At 40.4% G+C, this 21,011-nt stretch overlaps 1 protein-coding gene across 1 annotated transcript; it reads right to left on the bottom strand.

Annotated features, from left to right (window-relative positions):
- Nucleotides 1–3,654: 3,654 nt before the first annotated feature.
- ptrh2 (peptidyl-tRNA hydrolase 2) lies at nt 3,655–20,971 on the bottom strand. Its single transcript, XM_043718132.2, has 2 exons — nt 20,718–20,971; nt 3,655–15,921 (listed from the first exon to the last, which is right to left on the bottom strand). The coding sequence occupies exons 1-2, from the start codon at nt 20,796–20,798 to the stop codon at nt 15,388–15,390; spliced, it is 615 nt and encodes a 204-aa protein (XP_043574067.1). The 5' UTR covers nt 20,799–20,971; the 3' UTR covers nt 3,655–15,387.
- Between the last annotated feature and the right edge of the window lie 40 nt (nt 20,972–21,011).

Here is a 21,011-nt window from a genome sequence, read left to right as displayed (position 1 = left end):
TCTCTCCATATCCTTCACAATAAATACTGGCACAAAATAGTTGTTTAATATCTCACTCATCTCCTGCAGTTCCACACATAGACATATGGCATTGTTAATCTTTAAGGGGCTCCATTCTCTCCCTAGTTACTCTTTTGCCCAAAATGTATTTATAGAATCCTTGTACTCCTCTAGGGATTCACTCGATCCCAGCTGTCTACATCTGACATATGCCTCCTCTGTTTCTTTACTAGAGTTCAATTTCTCTCATCATCCAGCATTCCTTACACCTATCAGCCTTGCCCTTCACACTAACATGAACATACTGCCTCTGCACTCTCATTATCTCATTTTTCAAGGTCTTCCACTTTCCAACATCTCTTTATCACTGAATAGTCTATCCCAATCAACTTTTGAAAGTTCTTGCCTAATATCGTCAAAGTTGGCCTTGCTCCAATTTAGAACATTAACTTTTAGATCAGTTCTATCCTGTCCTTGTTCTCCTTTGTGAACACAGAACTGAAGTGTATTATTTAGATGGCCAATCAGTTTTGTATGTCATTTCAAATTTTCCCTGTTTCTGAGTGTAAGGGATCTACATTGGTGAAGACATGTCATTTTTCTTTCTTTTCACATACCTGTAGAAACTTTTATAGAGTTAAAAATCACACAACACCAGGTTATAGTCCAACAGGTTTACTTGGAAGCACACTAGCTCTTTCATCAGGTGATCACTCCGAAAGCTAGTGTGCTTCCAATTAAACCTGTTGGACTATAACCTGGTGTTGTGTGATTTTTAACTTTGTACACCCCAGTCCAACACCGGCATCTCCGAATCATTTATAGAGTTAGTTATCTTCCCTGCAAATCCTCATTTGTGCTCTACTTTCCCTTTCTAAATCAACTCTGTCCTCTTTTGTTGAATTCAAACTGCTCCCACTCTCCAGGTTTTTTTTCTGGCCAATTTATATGCTTCTTCCTTGGATCTAATGTGATCTCTAAAATCCCTTGAGCCGTGGTTTCCACCAGACACAAATGAACAATCATTGTAGTTCACCCATGCACTCTTTGAATGGGTTCCATTGTCATCCCCTTAAGTAACATCCGCCAAACTATGATAACCTCATAACTGACATTTCCTCTCTTTAGGTTCAAGACCCTAGTCTCAGAATCGACTATGTCACACTCTATCATTATGGTCACTTATCCCCAAAGGGCATTGCACAACTAGATTGGTAGGCACAGCTTCCTCATTTCCCAGTCAGCTTAAGCTGGGGTCTGATTTCTTAAGTTTAGATCAGAGTGTTGCAGCATCTGAGGAGCAGGAAAATCGACGTTTCGGGTAAAAGCCCTTCATCAGGAATCAAATGCCCATTCCTGATGAAGGGCTTTTGCCCGAAATGTCAATTTTCCTGCTCCTCGGATGCTGCCTGACCTGCTGTGCTTTTCCAGCACCACTCTGATCTAAACTCTGGTTTCCAGCATCTGCAGTCCTCACTTTTGCCCTCTGATTTCTGAACAGTAGATCTGTGATCTATAGCTTTGTGCTGGTGCCACTTGGTCCTTCCAGTATCTTAACCACTCCATGCATAAAATGTGCATCTCGTCTCTTAATAGGCTAAATGGAATATTTTTTGAAAGTGCTAGAGAAACTCTACAGTTTCTGGAAGCAGTTGAAGAATCAAAAATGGAGGGCAGTTCATGATCTGCATTTATTGAACTCTTCAATAGTCCAGAAGGTTGTAAATCAGAAAGTAAAGGACTGTTCCACTTTGCATTGGGCTTCAATGTAACAGATTGAAATGTGAACATGAGTGCAAGGTGGTGTATTGAACGGCATGTGGCCAGAATGCAGGGTCATCCATTTTGGGCAGAATAAACCCAAGCAGAACAAAGTCCAACTTTACTGGACATTAAGAGGTGTTAAAGCAGATGTAAGGCTGACTGCATCAAAGTCTGTAGATGTTATTCAAATGAAGATTTGATTATGGTAGACGTCATTTTGACCTTCATTAAGCCTGCATTTTTTTGAGAAAGTAACAATATTGATTTCAAGTGGCCCATATGCTCAAATTTGGAGAGGAAATTGAAGTTGAAGATAGACACACTTGAGTGTTTTTTGAGTGAAGAAGTTGCAATGTCAAACACTAGATGATAAAATGAGTTTAATGGGAATGAAATTAAGCTCAGTTGCGGAACTAGAATCTTGGTTGGCTCAGCAAATTCCAAAGGGGAAATTTTTAACAGCTTTGTGTAAAAGTTGCTGAAGACCCCCCAGTCTTGCTGGTAGAACTTCTTTACTCATTTAGATTAGATTACTTACAGTGTGGAAACAGGCCCTTCGGCCCAACAAGTCCACACCGACCCTCCAAAGAGTAACCCACCCAGACCCATTCCCCTACACCTAACACAACGGGCAATTTAGCATGGCCAACTCACCTAACCTGCACATTTTTGGAATGTGAGAGGATACCGGAGCACCTGGAGGAAACCCATGCAGACACAGGGAGAACGTGCAAACTCCACACAGACAATTGCCTGAGGCAGGAATTGAACCCGGGTCTCTGGCGCTGTGAGGCAGTAATGCTATCCACTGTGCCACCGTACCACCCATTTAGAACATAGATGAGGTTTAAATGGGTGGGTCAGCTCTCTCTTCAGGTTGGTCCTCTAGTAATGGTGACTTTGTCAAAGGAGACCTGGGGTTCAGAGTATTTCTAATATTTCCAGAGTAGCTCATTACTCAAAACGTATCTTTCCGATGTACAAGTCATCAAACCATTAGACCATTACTGGACCGCTGAGCATGTAAGTGTAATCATTCTGGTGAAGCTCAAGGTCGGGCATTTGAGGGGTGGCTGACTGCAAAAATATTTACTCTATTGCTACTTTATTCTTGTCAGTATTTTAAAATTGGTAGTTGTGGCACAAAACTGAGCTACCATAGTGTTTCTTTGTATTTTTATGAGCTTATGGACAGGTCTCCATTTCTCAAGTTCTTGTATGAGCTTATTCACTTTGTTTATGGGATATTGTATGCATTGTGCATCCCTAAACACCTGGAAGTGGGGGTTGTGATTATTTTGAACTGCTGTAGTTCTTTGTCCTCCTAGGTCGTAGAGATTTCAGGTTTTGAAGGTATTCTCAAAGGAGCGTGGGTCATTTTCTCCAGTTCTGCACTAAGCTTGTGCTCCTAATTTTACTTGCTTTTTTACTATAGTTAGCTAAACGTTTCTACTGTAACACTCCACCCATCTTTCTAGCCTTCCCCTCCTTTGCTACAGCCATCTCCTGTTATCCTTAGCTCCAAGCTCTTAATCAGAACCTAAGTTTGAGAAGGTACATAGTGATTTTGAAAACCTAAGTGTGTACATACCCATTTCATGATTAAGTGATTAACAGTAGATGACATGCGATGCATGTTTAGGAGTGCCACTTGAAGATACCTTTTTTAGTGGATAGTGTTTACGAATTTGGTTCTGATCTATTTCCACTTACATCATTAGCTCAATTGTTAATTATTAAACATTAATGCCTTCAAAAGAGAGACTGTTTAATATTTCAGTGGTGTATGATTAATCCATCAAAATCATTACAATGTGAAATCTGAGCCTGGATGAACTAGCAAACTCTTGTAAAACAGTGCAGGTGGCAGATTATACAAAACAGCAGATGCAGAAGCTAGATTTGTTTATTCAAATAAATTTGACAAGCTCTCAAACTGATTACATGGTAGATACAGAATTTATCTACTGACTTTCAAGTAGACATCTCTTGCCTAAGTGTACATCAGCTTAAATCCATGATTTAGAGCACAATTAGAGTACATAATTGAAACAAATGGTCATGATCAGTGTCAGGCAATTTGTGTGTAGTGAAGTTTCCTATTCATACTATTGGTTTGATTCCAGGATAAATGTTGGCTACCATGCTGGAGGAGTGCCCTATTATGATGGGATTGTTTGCATCTACAGAACAGGCAGTGTGGTTTAGTGTGTCACATAATATATTGCTACATTTGGTTGTGTGTTACATCTTAAACTGAGGCTTTATTTGATATTTGTGTTACCCAGATAACCTGAGGAGGAAACTAATTGGTTCCAACTTACTTGATTTAGGCACGGAAATATCAATGGAACTCCTGCTTAGTACATGCAGAAGACAGATGGGGATCCTTGTGGTGCATTGTTAGCGTCTATACCTCTGAGCTAGGAGGCCCAGGTTCAAAGTCTGTCTGCTCCTAACATCCTCTGGGCAGGTTGATTTTTAAACTATCTATGGCACAGATTGGTTATTCGGCCCAGCTGTTCCATGCTGGTTTTTGTGTTCCTTATTGCCACATTCTAACCTCCCTCTGAGTAGGAAGGTTTCCCTTGAATTCATATTTATTTGGATTTATTAATGATTGTGTATATTTCTTCTTTAACTCCTGGTTCTGATCTCACCCACAAGTGGAAATAACAATAGCAAAACTATAAAACATCTCAAAGTACTTGACAGAATCAAGAAAGCAAAATGTTTCAATCTTGGCCACATATGGGGTTTCGTAAGACAACATCTCTACATTTTGAAGATCCCTATCATGCTCTGCATTTTTGTAGAGAATTCTGTCGAAAAACATTTGGATTTTAGTTTGAGGGCTGGTGTGGATTCTGCAATGGTTTGCTGATGTCAGTATACAATTATAAATTGGTTACTTTGATAAAGTAGAAGAGAAAAGGAATGCTTATTTTTATGGTTTTTGTCATTCTAGCAGGCATAACTAATCTGATACCTAAGATTTATAAAGAACTTGGAGTATGCACTCCTCTCTGCTGTGCTGATGTGCCTTTGGCAACTATTGAGACAGTCAACTCACTTTTCCCCTGTTGAAAAACCTACATCAGAAATTAGGATGCCTCTGTGGCTGGTCAGTGTAGGTTTTCAAACCATTCTTAAACTGCTGCAGCACTAACTTTTGACATGAGTGCTTTATTCCATGTTTGCAGCCAAGTCATATGCCCCTTTGAGTCCTTTGTTTTATTAGGGTCAGGTTGCTGATGATGACAATACTGGCACAGAATAACAAGTGTGGACATAAGTCAAAGCAAAGTAACTCATTGGGAGTGTATTCTAATAAGGTGATTATATGAATTTTGTAGGTAACATAATTGCTGTTCCGCTTAAAGTTGTCTTTGATGAAGTGGTGGCATGCTGAGCTGATGAATGGGAACGGAGAGATCCTGGGTGAGATGGTTTATTTTTGCCTGACCTGAATTAGGGAGCTCTGGGATTCATAAGTTTTAAGATCCACTTTCACTTTGCAGTTTAAATTTAGATAATTTGAAACCTAATTTAAACATTATAATCTGCTTTGGGCATCCTGAGGTGCTATGCAGCAAATTAATTTGAAGTGTTGTCAGTTGTAACATAGGAAACAATAGGCAATTTGTGCATAGCAAGGTCCCACTACTAAGATCATTTACTGATGTTTTAATGGATAAATCAGCCAGGTCCATAGTGGGGAACTCTCTTGCTCTTCCCAATAGCGCATGGATATTTTTATGTACAGTGGATGGGGTTAAAAGCAGTGCAGCACTCCCTCAGAGTGCTGGAGCTGTGTGCTATACCTCTACAGTGGTTCATAACAGAACTAGAGGAGAGTGCTAACCACTGAGTTAAGGTGGGAGGAATTGGAAGTCTTTTATGGGCTGGAGTTTTGATAGTTTGCAGTTGTGCTGTTTGCAGAACAATTGTAATGGAGAAGCAGGTAGAATCAAGAGTGCTTAAACTATGTAGGTGTGGGTACTGGACAGCCATGGTTAGCTTGCTTTTCATTACTGTTAGGGAAGTGGTGCACATTATAAAAGGACTTGAGGGAGAGAAGGTATATGGCAATTGGATACGATTTCCAGAGTTCCACTCATCCACAGCAATGGGAAGTGGAAACTCTGCTCTATGAACTAGCTGTTCTTCAGCCTTAAACTCTGGATCGAAATTGCACAGATGTAAATCATGAGGTTCATTCAATCTGATTCAGGAATCGTTGTCTGTGAAGGATGTATTAGTGATAATGACCCTGTCCATTACCTATGAGATGTGAAACCTGTCATCTTAGTATAGCTTTCCTTTCCTGCTTAAATACAGGATTGGAAATTAAAATTCTATAAATTGTCATCAGCTTGATCTCCTTTTCAGTTTGACCTCAAACACAGATCACTAGAATGACAAGTACCACAGGCCCCCACTGTCTGTTCCCACACCTGCATTTTCCAGCAGATGCCATATATGGCAGTTAGGAGCAGAAACCTATGCTATCTGCCAAGCACTTTGTAATGATTTATAGTTTTGTTACTGGTCTTCCATCTGTGTTAGCTCCCCATTTCCTGTCCATTACCACTGACCGTATCTCCATTAATGCTACCTTGACTTCTACCAACTCTTCTCAGCTGGCTAACTCAACACAAGCTGGACAGTTTGGTTTCATCTGTGTATATGACCAGTTCCACTTGGGAGGAGTCAGATCTTACTTTAACTTAATGTAACATCTTAATTTGCATTTCTGTTGTTTTTAGTGTCTTTATGGCCTGAAGATTGATTGTAGGCCTAATCTTGAAGTGTAATCATATTGCAATGTTGGAAAATGTATCAGCAAATTCCCACAAACAATTCTGTAATGATGAGACAATATTTGAGAAATTGATTTGAGGGATAAACATTTGATAGGATACCAGGGCGAACTCACTGCTCTTCAAAATAGTACCAGGGCACTTTTTTCCACAAATATCACTACAAAGATTTAATAAATGCATGTGATTTCAGTGATTCTCTTCTGTATGGCTCCTAATTTTGATCTATTTCATGGGTGGGAATATTTTGTCCCCTTTAACAATTTGCTTACACAATTTTCAACATCTCTGTGATGGCTCAGTCTTTTTGCTCATGAAAACACCCCTATCCCCTGCAAGCCAGTCTTTCCCAATTTCGAGAATACTGCTAAGGCTAAGAATCTGTAAGTCTCTTTACATCCTTTCCTTTTTTTAAAAATGTATTTGGGTCTCTGTTGCTAGAGGTGGTACAATAAACAAATAACAAGCCATTTATCCATTCTCCTTTAAGGGCACAGACTTGTGGTTCCATGGGTACTGATGGGATCATGCAACTAATGCTATAAATCATGAAATTCGAGGTGCATGTAATAAAGGTAGTACAATAACCATGGGGAACTTCAATCTACATAGATTAGATTTACCCACTGACTCTGATTTTATTGTGGAGAATGAATTCCAGGAATGTGCAAGATTTCTTTTAGATCTATTTATTCAGGAACTAACTAGAGGTTATTTTAGATAGAGTATGGTGCTTTGAGAAGTCTAATTAATCTTTCGTTGCAAAAGAGCCTCTTGAGGTGTCCATAATACAACCAAATTTTACATTGAATGACACAATTTTTAAATTAATCTGAAACTAGGGTCTTAAATATAAACAAAATAAACTGCAAGATATGGTGGGCACGTTGGCTCTGGTAAATTGGGAAACTGCATAAAATGGTATGATAGGCACTGACCAGCATTTGAAGAATTAACATGTCAAAACAGGAATGTCATAACTAACCACAGTAATGCACTGAATATCAAGTCCTATTGTGAAACCACTGAATTGCCCCAATTTTACCTAACTCTCAAATTCAGTTTATAAGAACATGCACACCACATATTTTACGTAAAATATCCATAGTTAAAATTTAATTACAAACAGCAAAAAGTAGAGGAGTTTAATTACTACTCGATTTTGACCACTTTCTTTAAAATTCCCAGACACATACAAACACATATGGAGACAAGGCACTAATATGTGGGTGGGGAAAGATTATAAACAGACATCAGTCTAGGTTCTGATATTAATGAGTTTTTTTCTATTGACTTCTTCCAATTATTTCCTGATAACATGCGGTTGTGAATACTAATTCTTAGTCTTTCATTGGTTAAGGTTTCACTATTTCAGTGCTTCAGAAGATGGTTAATTCCCTCTTTTCCTTTCAACAGAGGCAAACAGAGATATAGAGACAGACACAGAGTTACTTTACTGAACTCTCCTACACCCACAACTGATTATGATTGCAAAGCCAAGCAAAAGACTGTTTGGTTACCCAAAGACACAGTTGCTGCCATTCTGCCTGGCATGCTCAGTCCTGATTTGAATAAGGCAACATTGTAGATGTGTCACAACGGTATTTTTAAAACTACAAACATCATCTTACTGCTTTAAACAAAGGGAAGTGTGTATCTTTCCCATTTTTAATCCATAGTCCAAAACATAGTTTTCCCAAAAAAAAATTCATTCCACTTTGAGGCACAAATCTAACAAGAAAAGTTATCTGACCGTGGCTAACAAGTGAAGCTAGAATGTATCAGACTAAAGAAAGAGGCACATAAGGTTGCCCAAAAAAAGAAATTAGAATTGGTATTCGGTAATGTTTTAGAATCCAGATGAGAACCAAATTAAAGGGGAAAATAGAATATGAACCTAAACTGGCAAGATGCATACAATAGAAGATTTTAGTCTGCAAAGCAGACAAATGTGAGCTGGCTAGGACAGTAAAATTCATAATGGGGATTAAGGAAATGACAGAGAAACTAAAAAAGATATTTTGTGTTCAAAGAGGAAGACACAAAAAGTAATTCAGTAATACTAGAAAACGAAGGCTGTTGTGAATGAGGATTGGGAAGAAAATTAGTATTAGTAAAAATAGTACTGCAAAAATGAATGGGATTGGAGGTTTGGTGTGAAGAGTAGGATGGGAGGGAAACCTGAGAGATGACAGGGTTCCTGTTAGGTGGGGTTTTTCTTTTCGTATAGGATGCAACTATTATAATTCATAGCTCCATCATAACCATTTCTGTCTTGGAGAACACCTATTGAAGATCACTTCTTGAATTTAAGTGCAACCCAGAAGATACAGAATAAATGGTTTATTTTTAGTGCTATATAAATTTAAAACCAAGTATATATAATTATTAACTTTGTCCTCACCAAATCTGTGCAACACTTGTGACTACACATTATCTACCAGTGTATTGAGGTCCAGGTTGTACTTGGAGACGGCAAGTCCATTAAATGGCTGAGTAGCATGTGCTATCTTTGTTTAGGAGAATGTTGTAAAACAGGGGTAAGTAGAATCAAAGGTGGCTTTCATTTTAAAAAACACACAGGATGCTGGGAGTGGGTGTTTGTTTTTTGTTTGGGAGTCTCCAAAAATTACCATCCTTTGATTTCAGCTCAATGTCATTTTGCATAATCATTATATCCATATCAACTCCACAATTTTATAAATCCAATAACCGATAGAGTATTGTGCACAGTTTAGGGAATGTGATGATTTCAGGCATCAGATCTAAAAATCTTTGCAGGACCTTCCCCTGACTTAACCACCCCACATCATAATGGAAGGTCAGTTCACCAGAGGCAGGATCAAATGCAGATTTAAACAGTGATGTTGAAGGTTTTTTTAAAAGTTGAGTTTACAATTTTAACTTTCATTACATTAGAAAAGACCAACACTTTACTTGCTTGTGGATTTCACAGTGGTAATTAACAAAAGAGAGAAAATCAGAATCCTTTCTGCAAAATGTGGCGAAACTTGCATTTCAACCAAGCATGCAAAAGTTTGATGGAAAACTTTTGTGTGTCTTTTGCATTTCTTGTAGATAACCTCATCTCGCAGTTTTTCTCTAAGGGGGAAAGGGTGTGAAAGATCCTCTTTCCAAGTAGTTGCTATGTCCTTAAAAACCACGTGCACAAAAACAATTAACTAGGATGTTGGTTGTGATGATGCATTCATCAAACCGCAGTCAGAATTGTTCAAAGTTCTCCAGGTCCTATTTTGTCGCTGAAAATACATCTTCAGCCAAAGATTCCACTGGGCCTGCTACTGTGGGAGCACCAAGTTGCATGCTTTGGATTGCCATTGTTATTGCTTCGCTGTTCTCAAAAGATTTTCAATAAACGAGTAGCAGCCACAGTCATTGCTTCTTTAAATACTTCATCTATGAATGATTTGTTGTGCTTTGCCAGAAGATGGTAAATTTCAAATAATGCTTCAGTGCAGGCCTTATCTTTATCTGAAGAGGAGTGATACTGGACTTGAAATGTTAAATGTTTCTACTTCCACTGTTGCTGACAGGCCTGCTGAGTTTCTCCTCATTCCCTGTAATTATTTCAGATGTCCAGCATCTGCAATATTTTGCATTTACTTACTCTTTTCTGCTGGTTTAGAGAAAAATATCTGTTGAGCTTTCAAACAGCCTTCAGCTTGTAACTTTATCCAAAATATGCTGTTCAATGGAAAACTATGCTTGAACTTAGAATTTACCATACGTCGTTGTGTTGCACCAAATTCCTGTTTTATCAAAATACTTTGGTGACTTATAAAGCAATTAAAACCATTAGCTACAGGCCACTCAGCCCATTGAGTCTACTCGACCAATCACGGATGATATGGTTCTCAAAGCCATTCTCCTGCCTTCTCCTTGATCCCCTTAATAATCAAAAAACTACCTCTGCTTTAAATACATTCAATGACATGACCTCCACAGCCCTCTGTGGCAATGCATTCCTCAGATTCACCACCCTCTGGCTGAAGTCATTCCTCCTCATCTCAATTCTGAATGTTTGTCTTTTCCCTGAGTCTGTGTCCCTGGGTCCTACTCTCTCCTACTGGTGGAAGCATCTTCCCAATATCCACTCTATCCAAGCCTCCAGTATTCTCTAAGTTTTACTCAGATCCTCCCTCATTCTTATAAACTCCATCAAGTGCAGACCCACAGCCATCAACTGCTCCTCGTATGACAAGCCTTTCTTCCCTGGGATTATTATCGTAACCTTCTCTGAACCCTCTCCAATTCCAACACTCTTCTCTAGATATATGGTTTCCGGAAACAATTGCCATGAGGCAGCACCATGATTGAAATGTGCACAGCAATGAATGCAGAAAGATGTGCATGGTGAGGGGATGCAGGTGGTTGGTAAAGTTGATCAGACTTCGTGATCGACCAGTTGATAGCAATCTATTTATTGGGAGATTTTGACAATTTTAATGTTATTGATCTAAAGTACAATCAGCTAACTCACTACAAACTATGGCTTCTCTTGCTCTGTGCTCAACATCAAGCCAGATGCAGATGCACCAATTCTCTTTCCCAACCCTATTGCTTCTGCTCCTGTTCCAGCAACATGTATTGTTAAAAAGTGACTCAGATAGTCACAGCAGCCTTCATAGTGACTACAATGATAGGGCTGGATCACAGAAGGCAGTCAAGTAAAAGTTTTGATCAAAAACCTATTCTTCTTTGTTATGGATGAGACCAAGCCCCCTCAAAATACACTAAGATAGCCTAAAGTCTAACTTAAGTTAAAAGGTAAGTGTAAGGCATTTCAAATGCAATTTGGTTGGTTAAACTTTCTACTTTAAGCAAAACACACTATTTTTACACTATAGTTAAAATACAGACAAAAATAAAAAAAATTGGCTAAACTGCAACTCTATCAAAATATGTATTAACTACCACTAATTAACAGTTCCAACATAGTAACATCCTTTAAACACACCCTAGGCAAAGGTAAATTCAGTAAAATTGACTATCTCTCATGCAATTCCAACAGCAGGAAGGGAACCCCCAACTTTTAGCTGGAACAAAGAGAGGGGTAAGAGCTTACACATCCAGCTTCAACACACTATTAACTGCAGAAAACTAAAACTACAAATCCTGGTTCTGCGAGAGTTTGACCCACCTATTCAGGCTGTTTCTATTGTTCCAACTTAAAAAAAACCCAAAGCCTCACAAACTGTTTACTTTATTGGCCTTGAGCAGCCTGATCGCCACCTCTGTTTCAGCTTTTCTTATAAAGAACCAGGACAAAATATACTTCTTAAAGCCTTAGTATTGTCACATCTTTTAACTGTTCTTAAAATCTCCTGAAACTTTTGTATTCCTCTGCATTGAACTAAAATACAGTTGAGATTGCCTCCAGTCAAGGTTGCAATTCAGTATGTTGCTTTCTGATTTTTCTACACTCAAGTGTGTGTCAGACATTCATTAACGGAGCCACCTACCTTGAGAGAAGCTGTTGAACAAAAAGTGACTTTCAATGTCTCCATACTTTGGCTCCGAGTCCCAGAACTCAGTAATTGCATAAAGTGAGCAGTGTCAGGAAATAATTAGGATTAAAGTAATTAGTTATAATTATAGAAATCATTTAATCTTTCCTCTTATAGTAAGATCTATTTTTGTAGTCACTGGGTTTTAATTTACTTAAATCTATTAAATATATATAGTAGGTTATGCATCACATGTCCTGTGTGGAAATCCTGCTTTACTGCGATTCAACCCAGTTTGTTCATTATTTGAACTTTCTCTCCTTGCCAGTTTTTTGAAATTGCCTCACTTCCTAGGGTTCACAGGCCCTCAGACAGTGCTCACACCATTTTGTTTCATTTGGGCACAGATTAACAAGTTTCTTAATGTGAGGCAACACAATAGTTGGTGCACTAGTAGGTGCTTCTAAGGTTGGGGCTGGGGCTCTTGTCAGGCAGAGTAGAGGGCATTTTATTCTGCAAAACAAATCCACTACAGATTTTTCAAAAGGACAAAGTGTTGTATTCCCTTACCCAATTTATTTGTGCAGCGGGAGGAAGAAACTAATGAAGTCATGTGTTAAGAAGTTTTGAAACCAACTTTATCAACAGCAGAAGCTGAGAGTCAGAAAGTAATATTTGATGCAGTGTTGCATATTCACTGCTTCACAGCAGCAAAATGATGGAGCTTCATCACTGCATGCTCAACAAATTAATAGATACAGCTTTTCTGCCTCACATAAACAATTCATTTAAGATTCATTTTTAAGATATAACACAAATGGACAATGGCTTTCACCTTTTGGCTGACCAGCTGGCTTAAACATGGATTTTCTTTGAAGTGGTGGGGACTGTGACCATCAGCACCATCATACAGGGCCAGCACCAATTCAGGGAAAAAGCTTCCCTTTCATAAACCACTACTGATGTGCCATAACTGTTGTCTCACCAATAGTTGGCACATTCACTTTCATGAAAATTCAGATGGATTATGGTGAATAGTGAACAATGGAAGGTTACAGTCACAGAGGACACTTGTGGCTTTGATTAGGGTAACGTCAGTGTGGTGGCAGGAGCAAAAACCCAACTGCAGAATTTAAACAGCATTGCAGGAAAGATGGGCTTGGATTTCAGACAGCAAAAGGAGGCTGGAGATGGGGCAGCGGTTTTCACTCAAGGAGAGTATCTGAGGAAGGAGTGATGGCAGCAGTTTTGAAAGAGATCTGGATGTGCCATAGGAGGGAAAACCTTTGAGTCTCAACTAGAATGAGACAGAAATGAAATTTGGCCAGTAATTTCATGGGAAGAGGTTCTCGTCCAAAAAGAAAGAGAAAGAGATGCAAGTTCAAGACAGGCTTTTGGGGTGGGTTGGAGAAAGTGAGGACTGCAGATGCTGGAGAGTCAGAGTTGAAAGGTGTGGCACTAGAAAAGCATAGCAGTTCAGGTAGCATCCAAGGAGCAGGAGCGTCAACATTTTGGGCATAAGCCCTTCATTTTGGGGTGGGTACAATGATGACTTTGGAATGTTTTGGCTTGACAAGAAAAAGGAGACAGCAGTGACAACTGAATGAATGATTTCACTTCCAATGACCCAAGATCTGTGAAATCCTTGCACCCCTGGGAGAAAGAGAAGGATAAGCAGTTGAACAATTTGATTGGTGGTGCAGTAATAGGTCCAAATTCCAGCATTATTTGAACAACTTTTGCATTATTTATTAGATAACTGGGCCTGGTACTACCTGATATGATTGACAGTTGTGCAGCAGTTAAGTTGAAGTCTGTCGTCTTTTGGACTCAAATGAACAGCATGTGGTAAGAGTAATGATCTGGATAAGAGAGTTGGTGTGGGAATTGGGAAGCCAAAGGCTAGGCAGTTGTAAGTTTCAAATGCAACTTTAAATGACAAGGGTGGATGCAGAGGCTCAGAGATAACTGAGTGGATAGGTAAGTGGAGGTGGGGTTGGATATGGGTTGCAAGTGATGTAAGGAGGTAGCACATGATCAAGAAGTCACAGATTCAAAATCAAAATATTGGGGACGCTGGAAATCTAAAGTAAAACTAGATACAGCTGCAAAAGTCATCAAGTCTGCTACTGCTTTGGAGAGAATTCAAGTCTAGGTTTCAGATCAGTGATTTTCCATTGCAATGTATAGTGGCTGTGAATACAGCTGAGAGAATATATATGGAGAAAGAGTTATAAAATCAGGCAGTAGGACACTTGAGTCTAATAAGTGGATAATTTCTGAAATCACAACATACATGATTAAATCACAACAAAACATTTTGCCAGTCCATGCCAGACCATCGCACAGAAATTGTACCACCTGAAAGAATGGCACGGAGATCAAAGAGAGAAACCTTACAGGAGCTGCAGGAAGTCCTGGTCAAAAAATAGTCTTTCACATAAACCAACAGTTAAAAAGCAGAAAGTTACTCTGGAGGTCAGCATCATGTTTAACTGCAAATTAAAATAAATTTTATACTAACACATTAATGAAGTAATTCATCAGCATGTGATGTTTTAATATAAAAGAATGAAAACAGTCCTTGTGAGCAGATATTTTCCCAAAACATAAAGCAAGACACGGATAAGTTTCTAGAATTTGCATTAATTAAATGTACTGGCCTGATGATGTTTTGCCTGAGCTCGTGCTGTTTGATCAGATTGGGTTCTGACTAGGAAAGACGAGGTCAGTAGCCTCTACAGAAAATACTCGATGTTCAGTACTTCCCATTGATTCACCATACAAGGCTGGTTTTAATTCATTTTGGAAATTTTGTACATCTAAGTGTATTACATACATCACTGTTGTACGCTTCCTGTGGTGAACAGACTGAAAAGGGAGGATGATGCAAGAAAGAGCCCTCTATCAAGAGATTTACTGGTGCTGATGCATTACCAATGTTCGCGAGCAAAAGTACTTAGGATTCAGAAGCTTTGTTGAGGGGAGCACTTCCATTTATTCCATTCGTCAGCACTCACTCAGTTACCTTAAGTTGGGTGAAGGTTTTCAATTAGAGACCCCAGCTGAACCTCTGCACATCTGGATATCACCAGCAATCTGCATGTGCTCCATTTTTGTTGACGGAGTGAGCTAGTAAAATCAGCTATACCTCCTCTGCCACTTCCATTCACTCCAGTCTCGTTAACATAAGAAGAAATACAATGCATCACATAATACCCTATTCAATATGGATAGACTTACAAACAAGATCTTGGAGTCAATGCGTTGGGATTTAGTTTGAGACCCAGCTACCCTTTTAACTGCCCACTTGATTGCAGCATCAGTACATTTCAATAAAGTTTCAAATGTCCTGTAACTTTGTCCACTAGTGTTCCTAAGCCTGGTCCAATGCCTAGGACGGTACGTGACCCTGGTGCTATTTGTGTACGACCTGCATCCTGGATCAAACTCACAGTCAATCCCAGTTCCTTGGCATGTGTCAGCAGGTCAATAATGCAGTCCTCATCCGGCGCTTTGACAACCACTTTGGGCTGCCCGCAGTACTCCCACTGCCTGAGCAGATCTGGATTGCGTTTCTGAACTTGCCTGTACGCAGACACGGCGGCATGTGAACACTGGGCTGCCACTTTACCTTTCCCCATCTTCAGATCATTACGGACAACCAAAACCATCTTGTACTCCCCACTCTCCCCCATGGTGCTTGTTTCCATCCCTGCATTTCGCATACTCGGCAGAGGTTTTAAGGATCCAACAAATCGTCCTCGCACCATCCAACCCAGGCACAATCCACATCCAACTCCAGTCAAAATCCCCAAAGCCAATGGTGTAGTTAAAGACTCCATCTTATGCTTCTCTACAAACACCTATGGAAGTGGACAAAAAATATTATCCAGTTTAGTTTTTAACTATATACAGTTATTACATGACACCAGAGGTGAATTTCCTACAGCATTTTAATTAAAAACACAATCGTGTGTATTTATATATTACCAATGCCCCAAACATTCCACTTGACCCCTTAATTCTGCAAAGTAATAGTAGGGGACTTTAACTTTCCTAACATCGATTGGGACTGCCATACTACTAAGGCTTGGATAGAGGGAAATTTGTTATGTGTATTCAGGAAGAATTTCTCATGCAGTATGTAATGGCCCAATAGAGAAGGGGCAAAACTTGACCTCCTGTTGGGAAATAAGCAGGGCAAGTGACGAAAGTGTTAGTAGGGGAGTATTTGCGCCTCAATCTCCTGACTACTGGGGGAGGGGGGGGCCTATAGTACAATGCTATCAAAGTAATCTTTTTATTTCTCATTTCTACTATATAGACTCAGTGAACAAATCCTCAAGAATGTCTTCTCTCAGTACTGCCGTGATGTTCTCCCTAATCAAAAATGCAACTCCACCTCCTCTTTTGCCTCCATTCTCTCCTTCCTATGGCATCTGTATCTGGGAACATTGAGCTGTCAGTCCTGTTCCTGCCTCAGCCATGTTTTTGTAATAGCTATAATAACCATAATTCCATTAGTTTTAAAATAGCTATGGAAAAGGATAGGTGTGGTCCACAGGTTAAAGTTCTAAATTTAGTCATGGTCAATCTTGATGGTCTTAGACAGAAACCGTCAAAAGTTGATTGGGGGAGGCTGTTTGCAGGCAAAGGGAAAGTCTGGAAAGTGGGAGGCTTTCAAAAGTGAGTTAATGAAGGTTCATGGTCAGAATGTTCCTGTTAGACTGAAGGGTAAGGTTGGCAGAAGTCGAGAACCCTGGATGACTAGAGTTATTGAGGCCCTGGTCTTGAAAAAGGAGGTGGCATATAACACGTTTAGGCAGTTGGAATTCCTTGAGGAGTATAGAGAGTGTTGGAGTACACTTGAGGGAAATCAGGAGGGCTAAAAGGAGACTCGAGATCGCTTCAGCAGCTAAGGTAAAGGAGAATCCAAAGAGATTTTTACAAGTATATAAAATGGCTAACAAGTAACTAGGGAGAAAATGAGTTCTCTTAAAGATTAACAAGGTCAGCTATTTGCGGAGCCACAAGAGATGGGTGAAATCCTATATGAATATTTACCTTCAATTCAGGTATGGATGCTAGGGAACTAGGAGAAATAAATAGTGATATCTTAAAGTGTGTCTCCATTACAGAAGAGGTGGTACTGGTAGTCTTAAAATGCATTAAGGCAGATAAATCCTCAGACTTTGTGGGAGGCTAGGGAGGAAATTGCAAGGCTCCTAGCAGTGATATTTGTATCATTGAAAGTCACGGGTGAAGTGCTCGAAGATTGGAGGGTGGCTCATGTTATGCCATTATTTAAGAAAGGCTGCAGGGAAATGCCTCGGAACTTGACAGACAGGATCTAAAGGCATTTGCACAGCTAAGGACTCGTTTGGGATAGTCAACATGGCTTTGTGCGTGGGAAGTCACGTCTCACCAATTTGAAGGATAACCAAGAAAGTAGATAAGGGCAGTGCGGTAGGCATTGTCTTCATAGATTTTAGAAGGGCTTATGCCCGAAACGTCGATTCTCCTGTTCCTTTGATGGTTCCTGACCTGCTGCGCTTTTCCAGCAACACATTTTTAAGATCTGATCTCCAGCATCTGCAGTCCTCACTTTCTCCTTTGACAAGGTACCACATGGTAGGTTGTTTAACAAGGTTAAACTTCACAGGATCTGGTGAGAGCTAGCCAATTGGATACAAAATTGGCTTGGCTGTAAAGACAGAGGGTGGTGACAGATGGTTGTTTTTCAGATTGGAGGCCTGAAATTGTTTGGTGAGGCAAACCAGGGCACAACTTACACAGTCAATGGGCCCTGGGGGAGTGTTATAGAGCAAAGAGATGTAGGGGTAAAGTTTCATAGCTCCTTTAAAATGGAGTTACAGGTAGACTGGATGGTGAAGGTAGCTTTCAGTATGCTTACTTTCATCATTCAGTGCACTGAGTAAAGGAGGTGGGATGTCTTGTACAAAGTGTTCATGAGGTCACATTTGGAGTACTGCATGAAGTTTTGATTGTTTTACTATAGAAAGAATATTACTGAACTAGAAAAAGTGCAGAATAGATTTGCTGGGATGCTACCTGTACTGGAAGGTTTGAGTTATAAGGAGAGGTTAGATAGGCTGGGATTTTTTTTTCCCTGCAGCATAGGAGACTGTGGGATAACCTTAAAGAGGTCGATAAAATCACAAAAGGAATAGATAAGGTAAATAGCTGACGGCTTTTCCCCATGGTGGGGGGTCTGAAATTAGAGGGTATAGGTTTAAGGAGAGAGGGGAGAGATACAAAAGGGATTAGAGGGACAATTCTTTTTCCCCAGAGGGGAGTGAGTGTCTGGAACGGGCTGCCAGAAGCAGTGGTGGAAGTGAGTACAATTTTGTCATTTAAGAAACATTTAGACAGGTACAAAGATGGGATAGGTATGAAGGGATACGGACCAAATGCAGACAGATGGGGCTAGTTTAAATTGTGAAAACTGGGTGGCATGGGCAAGTTTGGGTCAAAGAGCAGATTTCCATGCTGTAGATCTCTCTGACTCTAAAGAGAGATCCAAATATTTGTGCTCGGATCCACTAACACCCCAACCACTGCTTTGCAAACCTGAAATCATGGTCACGAGTAGCAAAGGAAAATGGATCAGTGGTTAGAAGTTGCATTTCCTGACATAATACTATACCAGGCCAATTTGGAAAGCTGTACACATTTATTGTCTTTGCAGTTGCATTTGAGGGAATGGATGCTACTACATCATCATTGCTTCTTGTGTCAGACACAGGGAAATCAGCCAGCGTTTATTTACAGTTACCCAGTCACTCCCTTGGAAAACTCTTACAACAGCAGATGAAATACTCTCATCATCAACCATCCTACCAACATTCACAGTATGAAGTCCCAATGGCCACGTGGATGAAGCAACTGAGGTTCAGCCACAGTTAGAGTTGGCTGTATCCTTGTAGGTTTCATTACGTGCTGCATCGCCCCCAATACACTGAATTGTTACTCAACAATCTCTTCAACGCACACTTCCAGTGGAAATTCAACAAACTGCTTACAAGACTAAATGACTCGACTTTTTATCAAATAGGTAAAAACAATGACTGCAGATGCTGGAAACCAGATTCTGGATTAGTGGTGCTGGAAGAGCACAGCAGTTCAGGCAGCATCCAAGGAGCTTCGAAATCGACGTTTCGGGCAAAAGCCCTTCATCAGGAGACAACTCTGATACTCTCTTACAATTACAAATAAACAGATGCAATATTTTTTTCTCCGAAAACTGCAGCGATAATTATTTTCTCCAGCAACTCGGAATTTTAATTTCTGGAAGAGATGTGCGGGATAATCCTGGAGGTTTGAGGGTCTCATCAGAATCAGTCTGGGCACACGCTTTGATTATAACTGGATCTGTTTGAGATTAAACATCTTCTGAAATGAACCCGTGAAGTGCAAACGCCCATTTTCCCACCCCATCTCCATCTGTTTGTTTTTAACAGCTAACAGGAAAACTTGCTATACTAAAATTACACTGTCTGATGTGATAGAACATTGAACAAGCCCTTGATGTTGCGCCGATCTGTGAACTAATCTAAGCTCATCCCCCTACACTATCCCATCATCATTCATGTGCTTATCCAAGGATTGCTTAAATCTCCCTAATGTGGCTGAGTTAACTACCTTGGCAGGCAAGGCATTCCACGCTCTTACCACTCTCTAAGTAAAGAACCTGCCTCTGACATCTGTCTTAAATCTATCACCCCTCAATTTGTAGTTAAGCCCCCTCGTACAAGCTGACGTCATCATCCTAGAAAAAGGCTTTCACTGTCTACTCTATCCAATCCTTTGATCATCTTGCATGTCTCTGTCAAATCCCCTTTTAGTCGTCTTCTTTCCAATGAGAACAGACCCAAGTCTCTCACAGCCTTTCCTCATAAGACCTACCCTCCAGACCAGGCAACATCCTGGTAAACCTCCTCTGCGCCTTTCCCAACATTTTCAAATCCTTCCTGTAATGGGGTGACCAGAACTGTACACAATATTTCAATTGCGGCTGCACTAATATTTTGTATAGTTGCAGCGTGACATTATGGCTCCGGAACTCAATCCCTCTACCAATAAAACCCAACACACCATATGCCTTCTTAATAGCACTACAAACCTGGGTGGCAACTTTCAGGGATTTATGTACATGGATTCCAAGATCCCCCTGCACATCCACACTACCAAGAATCTTTCCACTGACTCAGTATTCTATCTTGTTATTCTGCCCAAAGTAAATCACCTCACATTTAGCTGCATTGAACTCCATTTGAACCTCTCAGCCCAAGATGATTGCACCCCCCCCAGCCTCTGTGGAGCGTCTGAAGGCCTCTATGGTGCCAGCAGGCGACGCATGTACCCTCGCCACGGACACACGAGTCCAGAGTATCGGAGCAAGAGTGGTAGTCAGTCAGGCACAACAACCACCTCCACGCGCCCGCAGCCTTGACCTATTCACGGCCGCTTTAGACAGGCCCAGCTGGCGACCCACATGAGGCTTCTGTTGATCAGGAGAGTGGGACTGAAGTACAACCAAATTGGAGGAGCAGCCCCTTCAAAAATAAATCGAAATAGGCGCTACAAACGAAAACGCTAAATTTATATATGATATATCGGTTCGTCACTGCCTCTCTACCTTGGGTTGCCGCTCACGGGTTCCCAGCTTCAGGGCAACACGTTCCCAAGGCCCCAAACCCAGACAGTAGCGACGGCGCATACTGATGACGCCGCCCAACCGTCACGCAACCTTTGCAGGTACTCGATTAAACATAAAAAACATAAATAAAAACAAGTGGTGAGATTCGCTGCCGGGAATGAAGAATTTAAATGAAAACAAGCACCAGGAAAGGAGTGCGGTATAGGTTTGCTGTTATCGACGCCAAGGACTTCCTGCGAGCGTGAATAGAAACACGTCTACTTCCGGTACAAC

The sequence above is a fragment of the Chiloscyllium plagiosum genome, unplaced genomic scaffold (assembly GCF_037043375.1).
Source record: "Chiloscyllium plagiosum isolate Xiang-an unplaced genomic scaffold, Cpla_swu_hap1 HiC_scaffold_31, whole genome shotgun sequence".
Classification (NCBI taxonomy): domain Eukaryota; kingdom Metazoa; phylum Chordata; class Chondrichthyes; order Orectolobiformes; family Hemiscylliidae; genus Chiloscyllium; species Chiloscyllium plagiosum.
The sequence above is the reverse complement of the archived record's forward strand: the minus strand, read 5'-3'. Positions and strand labels throughout refer to the sequence as shown.